General features: G+C 40.5%; 1 protein-coding gene across 18 annotated transcripts in view; it reads right to left on the bottom strand.

Annotated features, from left to right (window-relative positions):
* NEK1 (NIMA related kinase 1) overlaps positions 1-19,119 on the bottom strand; it is a 42,554-nt gene that overhangs the window by 12,830 nt on the left and 10,605 nt on the right. For 4 of the 18 annotated variants that reach the window (XM_083755407.1, XM_083755396.1, XM_083755406.1 and 1 more), the window contains 17 exons: positions 18,942-19,002; positions 18,060-18,214; positions 16,468-16,527; positions 16,158-16,217; positions 15,993-16,040; positions 15,814-15,888; positions 14,305-14,480; positions 14,094-14,222; positions 11,184-11,286; positions 8,018-8,101; positions 7,492-7,575; positions 6,515-6,592; positions 5,786-5,881; positions 3,985-4,137; positions 3,539-3,601; positions 3,210-3,441; positions 1,668-1,820 (listed from right to left, as the gene is read on the bottom strand). In XM_083755407.1, the coding sequence (XP_083611533.1) occupies positions 1,668-1,820; positions 3,210-3,441; positions 3,539-3,601; positions 3,985-4,137; positions 5,786-5,881; positions 6,515-6,592; positions 7,492-7,575; positions 8,018-8,101; positions 11,184-11,286; positions 14,094-14,222; positions 14,305-14,480; positions 15,814-15,888; positions 15,993-16,040; positions 16,158-16,217; positions 16,468-16,527; positions 18,060-18,214; positions 18,942-19,002 (1,810 nt within the window). The remainder of the gene's footprint in view (positions 1-1,667; positions 1,821-3,209; positions 3,442-3,538; positions 3,602-3,984; positions 4,138-5,785; positions 5,882-6,514; positions 6,593-7,491; positions 7,576-8,017; positions 8,102-11,183; positions 11,287-14,093; positions 14,223-14,304; positions 14,481-15,813; positions 15,889-15,992; positions 16,041-16,157; positions 16,218-16,467; positions 16,528-18,059; positions 18,215-18,941; positions 19,003-19,119) is intronic. The other 14 variants (XM_083755397.1, XM_083755412.1, XM_083755413.1 and 11 more) reach the window with 7 other exon arrangements.

Raw genomic sequence — 19,119 nt, 5'->3', positions numbered from 1 at the left:
AAATAGACTTACATCCTTACAGTAGCCTCGTTAACATGTCTTAAGTCAGAGTTTGTCTTAAGTAATAGTTTAATAATGAACATGTTTCCTCCTTGCTGCGTGACGACTTGGGCGGCTTCTCCTCTATTGCTCATGGATCACACAAACTGTAGTTCCGACAACTTGTTGTGCCTTCTGACCATGGCCCCATGGTTTTGTATCAAACAAATAATGAGTGGTAAGCCAGAAACAGACCAAGAGCAAACATTGGTTTATTTCTGGCTTGTGGTTTGTTTGAAACAAAGGAAACCATGTTCTGCGTTGGCTTGTTTAAGCTCCTCCCTGTGACAGGGGGAACACATGTTCTTAAAGCATGGTTTAATCATGATTGGTGTGGTTAAGCTTTTGCATTCACCCATTGCCAGCCCTCCTGGGGCTGCATGCCAGCAATAGGTGTGGCCACCTCAACGTGTGAACACACATAAGACACACATGCGGATCAGTTGAGAAGAGTTATTGCCCCCTCTAGCTGATCATTGTCTATTGAGTGATTGCATTCCCCATCAGGGTGCTGGATTTAAACTGCTCCTTCCACCTCTAGTGCTATGCCTACTTTTAAAAAATGATATATATATATATTTGCTACTGATGAATTTAGTAGGGTCTTGGGTGAGAAGAAAAAGTTGCTTGAAAGCCACCAAACAAGGGGTTAGCCACCCCAATTTAAGACAAACTGTGGCTTATTGCAACATTCAAATGGGTCCGAAAGTGAATTGTTTTTAGTCTTACGTAAACAGCTGGAAATTGTATGCATTTTTTTAATTGAATGAGACCATTAAGTTCCAGTCTTTTACACTCAGGAATATTAAAGGGAACAGTTTTTAAGAAAATACAGTGGTGCCCCGCAAGACGAACGCCTCGCAAGATGGAAAACCCGCTAGACGAAAGGCTTTTCCGTTTTGGAGGCGCTTCGCAAAACGAATTTCCCTATGGGCTTGCTTCGCAAGACGATAATGTCTTGCGAGTTCCTGCGGGGTTTTTTCCCCCTTTCCCCCCTTTTTCTAAGCAGCTAAGCCGCTTATCAGCTGATCCGCTAAGCTGATAAGCCGCTAAAAGCCGCTAAACCGCTAATCCGCTAAGCTGTCAATGGGCTTGCTTCGCAAGACGAAGAAACCGCTATACGAAGAGCCTCACAGAACGGATTAATTTCGTCTTGCGAGGCACCACTGTACATGTTTTAAAATGGCATCAAGTCTGTATTAAATACTGAAAACACTTCAACAAATGAAAGTGTGCCTTAAAATTGTTATCAACCTATCGAATGGTGATTTTTCATCATAATAAAATTATTTCCTTTTTACTATGCCTGTTTTGGTCCCCTGTAATTTCACTCCATGTATTAAAGTCCAATTTAATGTGTCACTGTAAGTAGAAGAGAGAAAACAGATTCTAGACAATGATTCACAGTGCAAGAGGTGCCTGGATTTGAATTGCTACTGCTTGGGGTTGAAGAGAACAAGAACAGGTTTTATTCAGAATGGAAGCTTTACTCTGTTATTAAATCAAGGATAAATGGAAATTAGTAGTCCAAAGGTCTATCCTAAACCACCACTCATGAAAGATTCAGTGCAAAATATAAGCCTGATACAAGTTTTTTAAAACTTAACATAGCTTCAGCTTCTCCTTACCGTTGGTAATACTTAGGTCATCTAGCAGATCAGTCTGAAGTTGTAACTCAGCCTCTCCAAGTATCTTCAACACTGAATCGGTCGGGCTCTTGCCCCAGACTTTTCGTTGGGGTTCAGCAGCGTCTAGCTTAATAACCTCTCCTAATGTCTGTGCTGTAGGGAAATATTTAACACGTTGACATAAAAAGCTTTAGGAAGGGCTTCCTCCCCCCTTATTTTCAATGAAAGACAATGAAAGATCTGTCAGTAAAGAACATAATTTATTCTTGAAGGGTATAAAGAGAACAAAATGGGCTGCAAATGCTTCTACGATACAGAGATGCAAGCCAATACAAATGTTTATTAAAACAAAACATTCTGATTCAGTGCAATTAGTTTAGATTAAATACAATGAAATTAGATCAAGATTTGGCTGAGAATTCTGAGAATTCTACAGCAAAAAGCAATGAATTGGAGAACAGAATTTTTTTAAGGTAACAACTCTCTCTCTCTCTCTCTCCCTCCACTAAGTAAAAAAACTCTCTTTATGAGTGGGGTGGTAGGCTGTTTGTCACTCCTCCAAAATCTAGATCACCATTACCGGTATTTATTATTATTTTAATAATTTATTATTTATACCCCGGCCATCTGACTGAGTTTCCCCAGCCACTCTGGGTGGCTCCCAACAGAATATTAAAAACACGATAAAACATCAAACATTAAAAACTTCCCTAGACAGGACCACCTTCAGATGTCTTCTAAAAGTCAGATAGTTTATTTCTTTGACATCGGATGGGAGGGAGTTGCACAGGGCCGGCGCCACTACCGAGAAGGCCCTCTGCCTGGTTCCCTGCAACCTCACTTCTTTCTCACAGCAAGGGAACCTCTAGAAGGCTCTTTGGATACAATTTCCAAAATAAAGATAGAAGTCGCAATATAACTGGAGAAGAAGGAACATTCCGAATGGAATGCCAAAGCTTATGGCACAGGAATCCAAAGGGTTGTTATCTATTGCTCCCCTGACACTTCTCCCACACCCTCAAAACCACTGGAGCCAATTTTGAGGACGCACAGGAGGCTAGAGAAGGGGAGAGAAGAGGAAGGGGAAGTTCCATGGTGAATGAGGAAGTTTGCTGTGTTGGATACAACCCAAGGTTTATAAGTGAGCTGGGAATTCCAGTGCACAGAAATATCACAGAAACCATGTAGTCTACAAAATGGGTGGTAATATATAATTCAGTTTCAAGTTGCTAACCGCTGGACGTGAAACACTGCAAAAGGTCTGCACCTTGTTCACTGCCAGTTGGGGAACACACAGCTGCTAACTATTTGTGACATAATTAGGGTGAGGGAGGAAGGAAGTGAGAGAAAAGGGCTTGTGAATGGAGAGCAGACTTAGGAGAAAGATTGGGTCTATTCAAGCTATGTGGCTGAACAGCTTGCAACTTACAAATCTTTGAGGAAGCAAGTTCAAGACTAACTTAAGTAGGATGGTATTACCTAGTAAGTGCAATCTTTGCAATTCACTTGATTTGGTTAACAAACTTAAACAAATCAACTTACCCTCTGTACCAGTGAAAGATGCTTCCATTGTTAATTGTGCTAGAGGAACCACAAGTTGAGCCCCAGCCTCCCATTTCTTACGATCAGGTGGAACCGGATGATTTTCTTCTTGATGCTGGTTCTTCTCATCAGGCGGAGCTACCTCGCAGACGTCTTTAGGTTCATTTTCTTCTTTTATATCTACCTGTGCTTTAAGGTTTTCATTCAGTCTTCGGAGTATGTTTCGCTTGTTCTGAAGCAGGAAAGAAAAAGCAAAACAACCCATTACATAAAAAGCAAAATCTCTAAAAAAATGAAGTACAAAGTAAAGCTGAAGTAATTTAACTTACTTGAAAAGCAACATCAGGTTTTGCTTCTACTGAGGTTTCCTGGATGACCGACGCATTTTCATCCTTTAAAATCCAAAACATGCAACAAAACAACATGAAAGACTGTGTCAAATACAGTAATTAGTACAAGAAAGAACAGTGGGGAAAACAATGCTTGCCATTAACAGCTGTGCAGTGAATGTTTCAGCATACTATTGTTGACGTATTCCTTGCAGGCAGAATTTCTACAATGGCAATGTTAATTTACGAGAAGGCCAATTTTCATGCCAATTTTTCACACAAATCAATTTGTGTGTTTAAAAAGCATGTAGAAATACAGTAGTGGTTTTGTGCGTGCGCAAACAATTTTCATTCTTGAGAGGAGTACTGGGAATCATATTCTCTTCCTGACACTTGCACACTGAATGGACATACATGTGGTTACTGCTTTGAAATAAACGACTTACCGCGCCCACTTCCTTCAAAGCGGATGTCATGGAGATGATTTGCGGTGAAATGGGCTTCATCAGCCTGGTAGGGGAACCTCCACCTTCTTGCTTGCCATGTGTGGGACTTAATTCTGCAGCTCCCATGAGGTTCTTTATCCCTTTGGCTACCAGCTGTGGGTATAAGGTAAAATGTGCTACATTTCACATGGCAATGATGAAGTGATAGTGTAACAGCACAGCCTGTAGGCTGCATGGTGAGAGGGAAGGGAGGCAAGCAAGCAAACCAGCCAACTCTTCCTTTATCACCACTGCCACCAAGTGGATATAAACAGAGATAAACGAATCCAGCTATACGTGGTCTAGACTGTTTCCCTAACCACACCAATGCTTATTAATTTGCATCCCTCTGGGTCACTTTGTGGTGTTTTCCTGGCTTTTGTCTGCTGCAGTGTCCAGCTATGCCCTCTACCACTCAGCCCTCAAAATATTCTAGACCGTTTTCTGTCTTGCAACTCTCCAAGTTCCTGACTTCACAACTAACCACCCTATTTTCTAGCTTCACTTCTGTACAATATATTCATTCCCCTTCCTTACCTTTTGGCTAATCATAAAGAGAGTAGACTCCTGATTAAGTTTCTATTTCGTCTGAATGAATCAGGCTCCTAGGCTGAACCTTTGAGCCTCCAGGGCACAACTTGATGAAAAACACCCCCTTGTAGTTTTAACTTTCCTCTGAGATTTTGACTCTCCTATGCAAGACAGCCTCTAAAATCAAAAGCTACCATTTTGTAACAACCAAATAGAAAAGGGTAGAACAGTTTCATTCCTTCCCAGCCAGCTATCACAGAAAAATATAAATGAGCAGCTTCAGACTGATTAACTGACCAAATTCTATCACTTGATTTCTTCTTTAATTAAGACATGATCATTCAACTATTTAGATTTCTAAAAATTGGCCCTATTCCGTGGACATGACAGTCAGATATGAACTCCCTGGATCTACTATTATTAGATTAGAGCAGTAGTTTGGGTTGCTAGTGGTGAGTGTTCTTTGCTCTCTGGCAACTTGCTGCATCTCCACATGCAGCATAGCACCGAGTCATTAAACACAAAAAGGATACTTAACTTTTATGAAATATGTAATGTTTTTAGAGTTCCTAGAACATCCCCAATCACTCCAGAAGTGATGTAGTGCTATTTGTATATTTTTGGTGTTGTGCAACTGGGGAGGCGGAAGCAGTTTGGGGGCTCTTTAAAATGTTTATGTGGGCAATGGTGATGATCCCCTATTTCTTATCCACATTCTTGTGCTTTCCTCAGTACTACATGGGAAGATAAACATGCCAGTCTACTACAAGAAGAAATCCATGCACACTGTGGCATCATTAAAGTGCTCCTGGTCTGAAGTATGTGTTATAATCCAACAGAATCTACCACTGTCTCTACCCAAACAAGATTGTTTAGATATGTTCTAGGCCAGGCATAGGAAACTCGGCCCTCCAGATGGTTTGGGACTACAACTCCCATCATCCCTGACCACCGGTCCTGTTAGCTAGGGATGATGGGAGTTGTAGTCCCAAAACATCTGGAGGGCTGAGTATGCCTATGCCTGTTCTAGGCCCTAGATCCCATCAGTAAAGGTTAAGAGCACACTAATGCTTAAAAAATGAATGAAAATTAGTATGCGAAAGACATTAGGCTGTCAACACTTACTTCCAAGACCTCTGGAGATACAAGAAGGAATTAAACAATACTAATCTAAGCTTCTAAGTGTAAATTGCATCAGCAGAGAGGAAGTGTCAAAATTCATCTTTCTTACATGTTCTTCCCAAGCTTTCCTCTCCCTTTCGTATGCTTCTTTTCTCTTCCGTTCTAGCTGTTCTTTCAGGACTGCAGCCCGGGCATTTGCTTGTGCCTTGTAATGTGACCAAAAAAGAGAGCAACTTTTCAGCAAGGGGCACTCTGCTTTCTAAAGGCCAGTGTATGTACAATATGTTGCACCAGCAATTACTTACATGGCTCTTCTTGAAATCTACATTAGAAAGCCCCATATACACTTTTGCTCAATAACTTCCAGACTTTACAGAAAACACATTTCAGGATCAATGTGATAGCTTCCATCACGGTTGCAGCTTCATATAGCACTACAAGACAGTAGCTTGAGAGGCACAAAAAGACAAGGAGCTACAGCAGCACCAGGCAAAGAATATTGAACATGCTCCTGAAGGTCTCCAATCGCAACTGATGAGGTGCAGCAGGCATGGCAAGGGCCATGTGCACCAATGTGGTCAGCACCGGTGGTCCCTGTACTGTTCCCCATCTCACTTCACTTCCTGGCCCTACACCATAATTGTTCCTGCGTTGATCTTCCATGAAAACGTTTCTTAAAATGTGATGGAACTTGCCATCCATTGTGGCACTCAGCAAGCTCTTAATGCTAGTATGTGCAGAGCAGTGCACAAAACAGCTCTATTGGCTGTTCTGTTTTCACCCACTGTTTTTTTTTTTAATCCACGCAGCAAGTTCTCCTCTACTCTTTCACCATTACCTTCAGCGCTTCAATTTTCTTACGCCTTAGCTCTGCTTCTTCATCTATTTCATGTACAGGAGAACCACAAGCTTCATTCTGTAAAACAGTTATTCTCAAATTTATATACTTAGCAGACTAGTAACAGAAGAGAACACTGCAAGCTATACCAATGATTTTTTTAATCTCATAAGTTTCATTAAATTTCATGCAGGGAGCTCTTGAGGCTATATATTATAGTTTCATAGTCTTGACAGGATTTGGAAGCATGATAATGCATACAATTTTTAAGGATTTCCTTTGGAAATTCCTAATAACTTAACCCCAAGGAAATGTGACCTAACAGGAGCTTTGGGACACTTTCCAAAAATGCTTGCAAATATTCCAGTAAATTAAAATTAGTCATATCAGAGTCTTTGCAACTCCCAGTTCTGAAGTCTAATATAATCATTTATATTCTATGCATTTGCAAGTATGGAATCTTTTTCCTTTTTTTGTGGGGCGGGGGGGGGGGAGAGAGTCATTTTCCATTTTCATAACTGAAACGAAATGAGAAGCAATAATCTTAGGGTGGAATTACAAGATGCCCTGCAATATGGTATTCGTTTAAAGACTTGCCACGTGACAACTATAACCAGTGGGGAGCCATATGGACTGAGCACTGCAGGATCAAAAAGAGCCAATCTTTAGTAGCCTGGCCACATGTTGCATCAACTCTTAGAACTCCATCTCAAATTTCCAAGCAGCCACATGAGCATTTGAATACTTGGCTCACTGATAAGGGCCGTAGCTGAGTAAAGCAAATGCTTTGCATGCAGCCATGGAGGCATAAAGCCTTTCCTTGAAGAGCTGGACATCAAGAAGATTGCTACCTCGACATCACAATCAGTGGAGCTCTACTTGACAAGCTAAGAATAAACAATTCAGTTTTATCTAACAAAGCAGAAAACAAGGCGAACGGAGCAATAATAAAATGCCTTCATGGTTAGAATCCTTGCCTTTTCTCCACGAAGTTTAGCTTTAATTTGCTGGCGTTCATTGAAGTTTTGAAGTCTAATTTGCCTTAGTCTTGCCAAGTATTCCTGAAGGAACATAATTTTTTTTTAAAGTGTCAGAGGAAAGTTGCAGCAATACATAACTTAAACAATGTAACGTATGTCCATTTCACAAAGTGGGAAATTAATGGAACAACTCTCTTATGGAAGAGTAGCAACACTATATTTCTAAGTGATTTCAGTGGACCCATCACTGGTGGCCTAGGAGTTGTGGAGGAGAGCCATTAAAAGACAATGAGGGCAAATTCTGTTTTAAGGGAATAGGAATGATTCACTTCTCGTGACTAACTTATGTGACAGGTATGTTAATTCATCTATGGGACATCTCTAGGAGTTGCAAGTTGAAACTAATTAGGATGCCAAGGAGGGGCCCTTTCCTCTGATTATACATGACAACCCATGCAGAAAAAATGAGGGAGGAAAGGGTTCTATATGTGCAATGAAGGCAGAAAACATGCAGGAAGCATACCTCTTCCTCCTTGTTTCTGGCTTTCCTTCCTCTTGAAGAAATGGGCCTGCCTCCATAGAGAGCTGTCAGGTTTTGCAGGGTGCCCTGTTCACCATTTAATGTATTAAATTCAAGAACGGTTGGGGCCACCACATTATCTAACCTTATATTTATCAACATCTACTATTTTTTTCCTCAATGAATGGCTAAGATAAAGCAAAAATACACTCTGCGTCATTTAATTACCCAAGCTTCACTTTTCTTGTTCCTTTGTATCTCATATTTTAGACTGTGCCTTTAAGACTGTAACATCTGTTCAGTTTAGAACTTTGGCCTGCATTGTTGGAACTTCACTGCCACAATGAATTATTAGTGTATAACTGCTGTATATTGAGTCAAGTGTCAACACTTTGTTTAAATGAAAACAAAGCTTTATTGCAACATGGTTTAACATGAATGCTTTTGGTTAAACCCCCCTCAGAAACCTTCCAAAAATATTCAAGTGATTGTGGTGACATAAATGCATATCGCTGCCCGAGTGGCATATTATAGGTGATAAAGTATTGAAATTTGTTGCTATTGATTTAATATGGTGCACTTGGGTAATTTTGGAAAGGCAATAATTTGTTTAGTCAGTCAAATTCTTACCAATACTACACAGGTGTAATAATCACACAGGTGATCTCTTCTTTTGCTTTGTTTCTGCAGAAGGCAGCAAAGATTTGAGTCCTTTGATAGGATAGTTTGATCTGGATGGAGTAAAGTCTGCTTGATTCCAGAACAAGCTCTGAGCCACACTCCCTGAGTACTAAGACAGGAAGTCAAGTAGTTCTAAGCAACATTTTCCCCCTTACACCTAATTAAAGTGTAGAATATAACAAACTCTCACTGTTTCTAAAGTGTGGGCTTTTCATATCTGTTTCTGCACAGCTGTTCTCCATTCGAATGGGATGCTGTTTTCAAACTGGCTCATAATTGCATGCAGGCCATACTGTACTGTATTGACTGGTACAAATGCATGCATAGATGATATTGGCTGTAGTGCATAAAAGTTTCCAAGTTGTCAGAGTGCTCACATTTCTCTCATATTAATTTACTGATAGCAGCACCTTAAAACCTCACTAAAATTATCTATTACTCTAGAGCAGTGTTTCCCAACCTTGTGCCTCCAGATGTTTTTGGCCTACAACTCCCATCATCCCTAGCTAGCAAGACCAGTGGTCAGGGATGATGGGAGTTGTAGGCCAAAAACATCTGGAGGCACAAGGTTGGGAAACACTGCTCTAGAGGACCAAGAAGAAAAGGGTGTGAACTTGTCCTAATGTAAGTTATGGGCTTTTTAGATGGAGCTACCCTTTCAAAAATAGATGGGTGGTTCATTCCAGCCTGAAAAACATGACACAGATTTCACTATCAGAGATTGAAGGAAGGCAAACAGGAAAGGTAATGGAAATTCAGGTGACAATTTGCCATGCCATGGCAGTTGCTCCTCCTATTTGGGAAATAAAACATTGCTCTATTTCCCCTCGTATGGAAATGGGGTTTTGTGCATGTACAGATCACTGCCACCTCCTAGACAGTGTAACTCATATGCTAATGGTAGTTTTTGTTTTTTAAAAAAAGCAATGGGAAACTTTAAGTGTATGCAAACTATAAAAAGAATAATTAAATTCTTCTTTCTACACCAATATTCCTCTTTCTAGCCACACCTCACTCTTTGACCTGCAGTGATTATCAGGAATGTTCTCATTTTATGGTGTAGACACTTTTTGTCATGAGCAGAGAAAGTATCTGCCAGTAAATGCACTAAAGCATGAAGACATGTGTCTGTGACATGGAATGGGTGTGGACCACAGAAGCCACCACCATAATATCAATCAACACAGATCTCAGGCTACCTTTGGATTTATAATGCCTTGGGAAGACTTTTTATAATGATGATTTAAACTTGATTTTCGTATCTGAGTGCCAAACCCCCAAAGTTGGCAACAGATTTGCAGTGAGAAACTGAAAGCATTTTTAATTCAGGTTTTGTTGTTGTTTTCCCCATGCCCAAAGTAGCATGAATACTTGAGCACAGTGGTTATGCATGGCATGAGCCAGAAGGAAAATACAACAATGGCTCAGTTTATGGTAAGGTATTCGAACTGCTGACCTTCTGATCAGCAAGCCCAAGAGGCTCAGTGGTTTAGACCACAGCGCCACCCATGTCCTGGCTCAGTTTATATATATAGTAGGAAACTATGCTTTCCCGGTGCTTAAACAAGTCACAGGAGGTGACTTTTCAACTCCCCCATTCTGCTCTCCTTTGCATGTTAGAAGCTAACTGGAAGATTTCTGGTCACAATTTTGAACAAACCAGGACTTCCTGTAATGCCTATACTTTGGGAACGGTGGCTTGTTTGCTTCTGCTCTCTTCTTGCACATGACAAAGGAAGAGAGGGAAAGCACATGAGCCTGAGGGTCAGCATGGCTTACTCATGGCCATGATTTTCCATTAAACCTGAAACAGGTCAATGAATTTTTCACATACAAAGCTTCAGCTGCACAATAGGTTAAAAGTGGCTAAAAGAGCATGTGCTGCATAGCTGAACTTTGAACTGAGGTCTAAGATAGTACCTTGGTCACCCCAAAGAGCTGTATACCAAGTCTATATACGCTGCAAGGGTTTCTCCTCCTGAGAGCAGCTCTCCACACTACCTGGCAAGCCACCCTTAAATACACCAGGAAAAAACTTTTCAGATACAATCCTAGCCTCATTTTCCTAACTGCAAGTTCTACTGAACTCAATGGGACTTGCTTCTGAGCAGACATAGTTAGGACTGCAGCCTTAATCAGGATGAGTGAGAAATTTCATTGCGCAAACTCTTCTGTTAACTTAAAGATACTTCTTTGGATTGCATGATTTGCAAGCTACTGTATCATAACACCAGCCTGAACAAAAAATAAGATTCAATATACATATAGGAAGTGAGTCAACTACTGGAAAGATGCAGAATCTATTTTTTGTGGATTACTTCTAACACAATCCTAAAGTTTAAGAATTACTACTGTCCTGCTGCGATTAATAGATTAATAGATTTTACTGTCCTGCTGAGATTAATAGATTTTACAAGTTCATGTGAAAGTTAACTGTTAAAAAAATAGAATTCAAATGTTGATACAGTAGGAAAGTAAAATTTCATACCATATGTCCTTCAGCACGAGCTTTGTTTTGCATGGCTTCTCTCTTCCGTTGCCAGAATTCCTCAACTTGCTTAGCTCTTTCGGCAGCTACCCATCCTTTTTGCCTGAGTAAAACATTTTACGAGTTTGATTTACTTGAAATATATATATATATATATATATATGCTTTCGTAGATTTTCACGGGTACAGGAATGCAGGTTTTGGTGTCCTCGGGTGTCTTCCCGTGTAAAAGTTGGGGTGTCTAGGCGACGTTTCGACGAGGTCTCACTCGTCATCTTCAGGCTGGTGCTTTCGGCTTCTTGTTACTGGAACAGAGCGGGATCTCAATGTTTGAGTTCCTATAAATACTGTAGAGGGGGTGTGGTGTCTAGCCTCCAATGTTCTGGGCAGAGAGGAAGTTCCCAGGCTAGTGTGCCTTTTCTTCTTTTGTTCCTTAATTACTTGAGAGACACCTTGAGTGATTTCTTGAGTGATATCCTGAGTACCACTTAGGTGGGTCATTAGGTGTGGATTAGTTGCTAAAGTCTTTGTGTCTTGACCTCTTGAACTTTGTGAAGAGTTTTCCTGAGAAGATGGCTGTATTGCACTTAGTTGTGCTTTGGCTTGGCTTCGTGTATAGGGGCGAGCTGTGGTTTTGTGGCTTGTGTCAGCCAGATCTGTGTAGGGATTGCAGGGGGGTGCAGCATCCGGAGGTGCCACCATGGATTGGCTACTGGATGGTGTCAGTAATTCATCTGTGGAGAGGGTCTGGGTTTGGGTCTGGTGTGGTTGATTGGTGTTGGCGTTCTGTGTGCCTCTGGATCTGGTGTCAGTTTTTGTGGGGAGGGCTAAAAAACTGACACCAGATCCAGAGGCACACAGAACGCCAACACCAATCAACCACACCAGACCCAAACCCAGACCCTCTCCACAGATGAATTACTGACACCATCCAGTAGCCAATCCATGGTGGCACCTCCGGATGCTGCACCCCCCTGCAATCCCTACACAGATCTGGCTGACACAAGCCACAAAACCACAGCTCGCCCCTATACACGAAGCCAAGCCAAAGCACAACTAAGTGCAATACAGCCATCTTCTCAGGAAAACTCTTCACAAAGTTCAAGAGGTCAAGACACAAAGACTTTAGCAACTAATCCACACCTAATGACCCACCTAAGTGGTACTCAGGATATCACTCAAGAAATCACTCAAGGTGTCTCTCAAGTAATTAAGGAACAAAAGAAGAAAAGGCACACTAGCCTGGGAACTTCCTCTCTGCCCAGAACATTGGAGGCTAGACACCACACCCCCTCTACAGTATTTATAGGAACTCAAACATTGAGATCCCGCTCTGTTCCAGTAACAAGAAGCCGAAAGCACCAGCCTGAAGATGACGAGTGAGACCTCGTCGAAACGTCGCCTAGACACCCCAACTTTTACACGGGAAGACACCCGAGGACACCAAAACCTGCATATATATATATATATATATATATATATATATATATACACACACACACACACACACACACACACACACCATGATGAGGAACTGTAACTAGTAGGAAAAATACACTGAATTTAAGATTTCAGCAGACTTCAAATAAATGCAGCGACATCATTCAGCACTTTCTTGATCCAAGATAAGCACTTAATACAACAGGTGGCTAGCAAGCGACAGTCAAGTACATTTAGAAATATATTCTGCTAACCACTGTCCAGCATGGGTCAAGTGTAATTTTCTTTCTTGGGCAAGGTCCTAGAGCTGATGGTCATGGATGCTCTTTAGCCAGGCTTTCAGCCTTCTAACATCCCTGACCATTGGGCCATTCCGGCTGGGGGCAATGGGAGTTGGAGTCCAAAATCTAGAGGACAGCAGGTTTTCCAACCTTGGTCCTCAAGGAAAAAACATCCTTCATGCAATTTTCATTTGTTTGAGAGTTTTTAGATTGCAATGAAAGCACACAAATGTCTACCCCAGCCTTCCCCAACCTGGTGCCCTCCGAAGGTTTTAGATTGCCAACTCCCACAAGTGTCAGCTGACATGGTTGATAGCCATGGATGAGGGGAGTTGCAGTCAAAAACGTCTGGTGACAAAGAGGTTGGGGAGGTTTTTCTACCCTCTTGGAATTGCTTTGGAAGACAAATTTAAACAAGAAGCAATCCTGATGGCTTAAAACGAGGTCTGTTTTTGTTTAAGACTGAAATGTATTCTCCATAATATACTATTTGCATCATAAGCACTGGAAGAGAAATTACAATTATAAAAGACAACAGCGGTATTGCAGCAGAAGTGTACAATAAAATCTTAAATCCATGTTCTTCAAGCCTCATCCTGCCAGTTTCTGTTGCCTGTCATATAGGCAAGCAACTCCAGAGGCCTTAAAAGGGGCAACCCATGATGTGTGAAGTAAATACAAACATATACTCTTGGACAATAGCCAGATACAACAATTTTGTTGCTATCCACTGGGTAATTGGCTTCAACTACTGGGCCTTGCCCTAGCGTGGCTCACATTACCACCACACAAATATATGGGTAAAACACTGTGAAATGAATCCCCTAATGTTTGGGTTAAAGCTGCGTAATCTGAAAAAAGTTGAAGTTTACTGCTCTGGATTATATAATCTAGGAAATCTAAATTGAGGATAATTAGGCACTTTTTTACTTGTACCCTCCCCTGCAATTGTTATATTGCTTGCACAATATACTTGTGCAAGCTTGTTAACTTATTATATTAAATAGGTAAGCATTTTAGTTCCTAAAAAAATTAGTAATATCATATAACAACTCTTATCTAGAGAGGTGGGCAGATGATTATGGTGTATCTATGACTGTCATTCACACTCTAGTGTTAGTTATTAAACTAAACAGACAGTGACAGAAACCTACACACACAGGACAGATCCACACATCATCAGTCCAACCTGTTTGAATTGGCTTGTCTAGACACCTCCTCCAATCTTTTCATTCTTTTCCTAATTGCATCAGCATCAGGTGAATGATGATGAACTGCAGGCCCATTAGGAACTCCTGCATGAATTCCAGGTGGTCCTCTGTAGATAAATATGCATAGAAATTTTCATTACTTTCATCTAGAATGACATGCTCTTTCCTTTTTAACGAAGGCAGACATACCTTTCAATAGGTTCTGGACCATGTTTCTCTCTCAATTCAGCATCTCTTCCCTCTGTTACTTTAATATTTTCCTTTTGTTGCTGCATCTGATCAAAAATAGCATGATAGTGTTCATATTGTCCTCGACCAGGCACAGGTAAAGGCACAATAGGTCCTCCGCCTCCAAAAAACGGGGCCTAGGAATTTAAGAATAAGCTCTCATGTTATGATTCCAATGAGAACTGGCAGCACCTGCTCTCCTTAAGGTAATAAAAGTCAGATTTAGATACTGTAATTAAGAACCTCTAAACATAAAAGTGACTTCTGTATTACAATATCCGGCTAGTTGGCGATACAAAGTGGTTTTCAGTAATTTCTGACAATTATCTGATTACTATCAGCAATGGAGACCCATACACACTCGTGCATTTATTCCTATCCACCTTGTGGCTTCCTTTAAAAAATAGAAATGTTACATATTCTTTGACGACGAGTGCCATCTACAGCACTGTTAAGTGTCGCTCTTTTGACCAGAGTATAGGATCTACATATGCATTCATCTCACAGCATGTTCTGATCAACATTGTGCATTCGTAGGATTGCATCTTCTGCAATGGTTATAGAAACCCACACAAATAAATTCACTGTAACATGAAAAAATGTGCAGCCTTCAGCTTTGCACTATGCCCTCAAGAACATTTGCCTTGAGAACCTTTGAAGTATTTGTGGCTGCAGGGTATTCTTGGACTGTGATAATGCTTCTTGCCTGCTTAGACGGGAGAGAGGTGTGTGTGTGTATATATATGAATTTCACATGGCTAGAATGGAACCAACTGTACAAAGGTAACAATATTGGGTCCATTGTTCAAGAAGGTGGTTTCTGCACATGCTGTAGAGGTAATCGAGGGGCAAATGGGACTTGTCAACCTGGCAAAGTAGCTCATATAGGAGAAGGAAAACTCTGACCCTAAACCTCTGCTGCCTTGCGGGATATCTTTGGGAGAAAAAAAGGCTAAGGAGTAAACCCTACACAAATCTGGAGTGGAGTCCCCAAGATTGTTGGATAGTGCCTTGTACGCCTCCTTCTGGCAACTCCAATCTGGCGCTAAACGTATTGCTCTGCTTTCCTTTGGACCACATCAGTGAGGCCGAGAGGAAGGCCTTGTCATCTGGGCAGCCCAGAACCTCCATAAACACTGCCCAGGCTTGTGCCCTGGGGAGATCACTTTGGTGTTGCTAACACAGCAGTTGGACTTTGCCCCCAGAGGTGCACTCCATCGTCTCTTGAGACAGATGGATGCCAACAACACCTGCTGCTCTGCCATTTTTGCCTCTGGTCCTGCTGACCACTGGTGTGCAGCCTCTGGAAGATTGCCCAGAGAGGAACGCTGTCTCAGTCTGAAAAACATCCCCCTCTTCTGGACTAAGGGGTGCTGCTAAGAGCTTGACAAGCACCTACAGATTATTGATAAGATTAGAAATAAGGAAGAACAGGGGTGTCCGCATATACATTTAACAGCAGCTACCAACCTTGATTTCACCACTTCCACCTGCACTGAGCACATTCCTCCATCCTTGCTCCCTGGCTCTGTTTATTCTTTCCATCTGGAAAAGAGGACATGTGTGTGAGAAAACGGGACTCCAAAAATTGATGAATGCTCTGAAGATGAAACTTTAGAGGTAGAAGTGGAAAGTCAAAAGCATTTTACCCTTTCTTTCTCAAGTCTTCTCATCTGCTCAGCCTTGAGGAAACTGATCTGTAGGATGTTTTGAAATGATAACGTATTAGGCCAACCAACTGCTATGGTAACATATGAGACATATTCCTGCATTCCATCATTAGAAACAGAACAAAAATAGTGACTTTAATTTACCTGTTCACGCTGTCTTTTGTCCTTCTCAAAAATGTCATGTCTTTTCTTTTTAGCAGCTTCCTGGAAAATAAATACAGATTCAAACCCTGAGCCATTATTTCCTGAGAATTAGGTCAGGATGGTTAGGACTTCATAGTAAGAGTCATATTCTAGAGGTTTTAATATCTAATATATACACACACAGATAGAGATATATATAAATAAGGTTAGAGGATATCTAGTGGAAGGAAATAAGGAGGAAAGGTTTGAAGGTTTTGTTTTGTATTTAAAAGTATTTTGCTTAGTTTCCTTAGTTTCCATGTCTTTATACCTCAAACATTTTCCTCCTTTCTTCTACTGGTTTCCCTTTCTTCACTGGAGGTGGAGGGGCCTAAATAAAAAGTGAAACTACAAATTAGAAGGAATGCATGTACCATGTGCTGCAGAAGGTAACTGAGCATGGAGAATCAATAACGCAGGAATAAACTAAGTTAACTTTGCAAACTTGCTATTAATCTTACAGTTTTGGCCTCTCCATGTGCACTGAGAAATAAAAACCATGCTTTGGTCAGTGGATCTTATTGTTGGGAAACTACACTTAGGACTTGATTTGATTTCTATGCCATTGACTCCCTAGTAAATGCATCAAGTACTGAAGCCTTAATGTATTCTCAGCAGTACAGACAAAAGTGAACACTATTTTTCATCCATTCATTTTTCTGATTGTCCAACAGTGTGCCAAAGACAGAAGTACTGATACAAGTATTTTGCTGTTTTCAGAGTTATTTTGTTAATAGAAAACAAAACATAAATAAAGTGCATCTCTATTCCTCCTCCCCTGCCACATCATACCAACTAACTTACGCATGGGAGACAGCATGCTATTTTTAATGCCAAGTAAAAGCCAGTTGGTTTCACATCATGCGTGGGTCATTTCAAAGTTGCCAAAAGCTATCACTGTTTTAGCATAGACATATAAGGAAAATATTTTACAGACTTCCCAAGTAGAGTGACACTAAAAAGTTTTTGGGGAGGGATGCTCATAGATTACTTGATGCAGTCAACAAAGTGGATTCCTGGTGGTAGACATTGGCTGGAAGCCCTAAAACAGGGCTTTTTTTGGGAAGGCTGGGCTTAGGATCTATTGGATCCCTAGCCAATCCTTGATGGGAAGTTTTGCTGCATCTCATATTGTAAATAATAAAGAAAAAGATGAAGTCAACAGTGGATGACACAAATTTAAAAAGTCAAATAAAACAAATCTGTTCAAATAAAAAGCAAATGAGATCCTAAATATTTAAGATGGTGCATGTACCAACAGGGCCAGTATAACATCATAACTTACTCATGAAGACCCACTAGGCTGTGCCACTTTATACTTTGAAATATCAAATCAACACTTTGATTCCACTGAGTTTATGAAGCTTGCTTGTTGATATAGCATTTCAGGTTTTCTTTTCAGGAATGTTTACTGAAAGAGTTTACTTGCTGTTATTTTATTATATGGTCTTTGTACACTTTTTACACTGGGTGGAACCAAAACTCGCCATAACACCTTCCAGCTGTGTTATGGGCCTTAATGCAGATATGATTGCATGCAGCAATATGTGAGCAGGTCCAAAACTATTCACAGCCAATCTATACTGGAAAGTGGGTGGAAAGGCAACAGATGCCACATTGGATGCCTTGCACTTGAATGCGCATCACAGTGCAATTGCAAAGGCTAGTTACATACCGTGTTTCCACTCTCGCAAGGGAATCTATCGGTCGCTGAAACTATGCCCGTGACAAGTTGACACAAACAAAACGCAGTTAAGGTTTAAAAAACACAAACACCAAAGTCCCAACATATAACATACACTTTCTCCACCTCCCTCATCAAAAAGATATACTTTTGTTTCATCGCTGAATATTTTCTCTCACCTGTCGGCATTTAATTGAAGGCTTCTCATAGGGCTTTTTAGCTGCATCCCCAGATTTCTTAAGCATTAAAGGCACTCCATATTTAGCAGCAGGTTTTGTGATTTTTTGAGCTGGTGCAGCAGAGGCCAAGTTTTGACCTTGAGCTGGTCTCTTTGCTATTCAAGAGAGAACACACACACAAAAAGAACTCCTTTACACAACACTGGGTTTCTTTAGGAATGTGTCCTAAGACTAAGGAATATTCAAAAATAATTCTCTTCCCATCCAGAGTTAGACATGCTGATATTATTTGGCTTAGGTACAACATACTCCATAGAAGACTGAACTGGTTGAATGCTTATTTGAAAAGAGGAAGAGAAGACACAACTGTTATTCCTTACTTACTTATGACAAAGATTGGTAACCTTTTATATTCTTGGCTTTCAAGTCTACCTGTTCCCCACCTACCTTGTGCCAAAAGCAACCTTCATCTACATACCTGGCAAAAGGAATAGTTTATTATCTTAACTCAAAATGCTCTGGCTATAAGCTACATATTTGGAACTGACTTTAAAGCAATATTGTGTTGTTTCAAACTAATTACTTGTAATGTAAGTTAACAATAAGCATTTTTTATAACTTGAGAAATTTCCTTTTAATACTGTGCTGCTATCATGCACAAAAGCTGATCTGTGAAAACTCATTTCAAAACCAAGTTTCTAGATGAAGATTCCTTTCCTTATGCATAGGCTATCTTGGATGAATAAAAATAAATTCTAAATTAAGGGCTCTAAACATCATGAATATTCTGCATTTGCTACCGTCACCTGATACTCATCAGGTCAATGATGTATTGGAATCAACTAAAATGCACCTAAGAGGATTTTTTTTTTCATATATTACCTGGTCCAGCATGAGGTCCAAACTTCTGAAATACTTTATGGCTAAATTCTTCTGCAATAAGCTAAAAGAATAATTTTACGTTAGAGTTAGACAGAGTCTAACAGTTACTGAATGACCAATAAATTGAATAACTGTTTCCATAAATATTTGTTCCAAAAAAACAGTGGTACTTCAGGTT

The sequence above is a fragment of the Podarcis gaigeae genome (genome assembly GCF_964106915.1).
Source record: "Podarcis gaigeae genome assembly, chromosome: 9".
NCBI lineage: Eukaryota > Metazoa > Chordata > Lepidosauria > Squamata > Lacertidae > Podarcis > Podarcis gaigeae.
The sequence above is the reverse complement of the archived record's forward strand: the minus strand, read 5'-3'. Positions and strand labels throughout refer to the sequence as shown.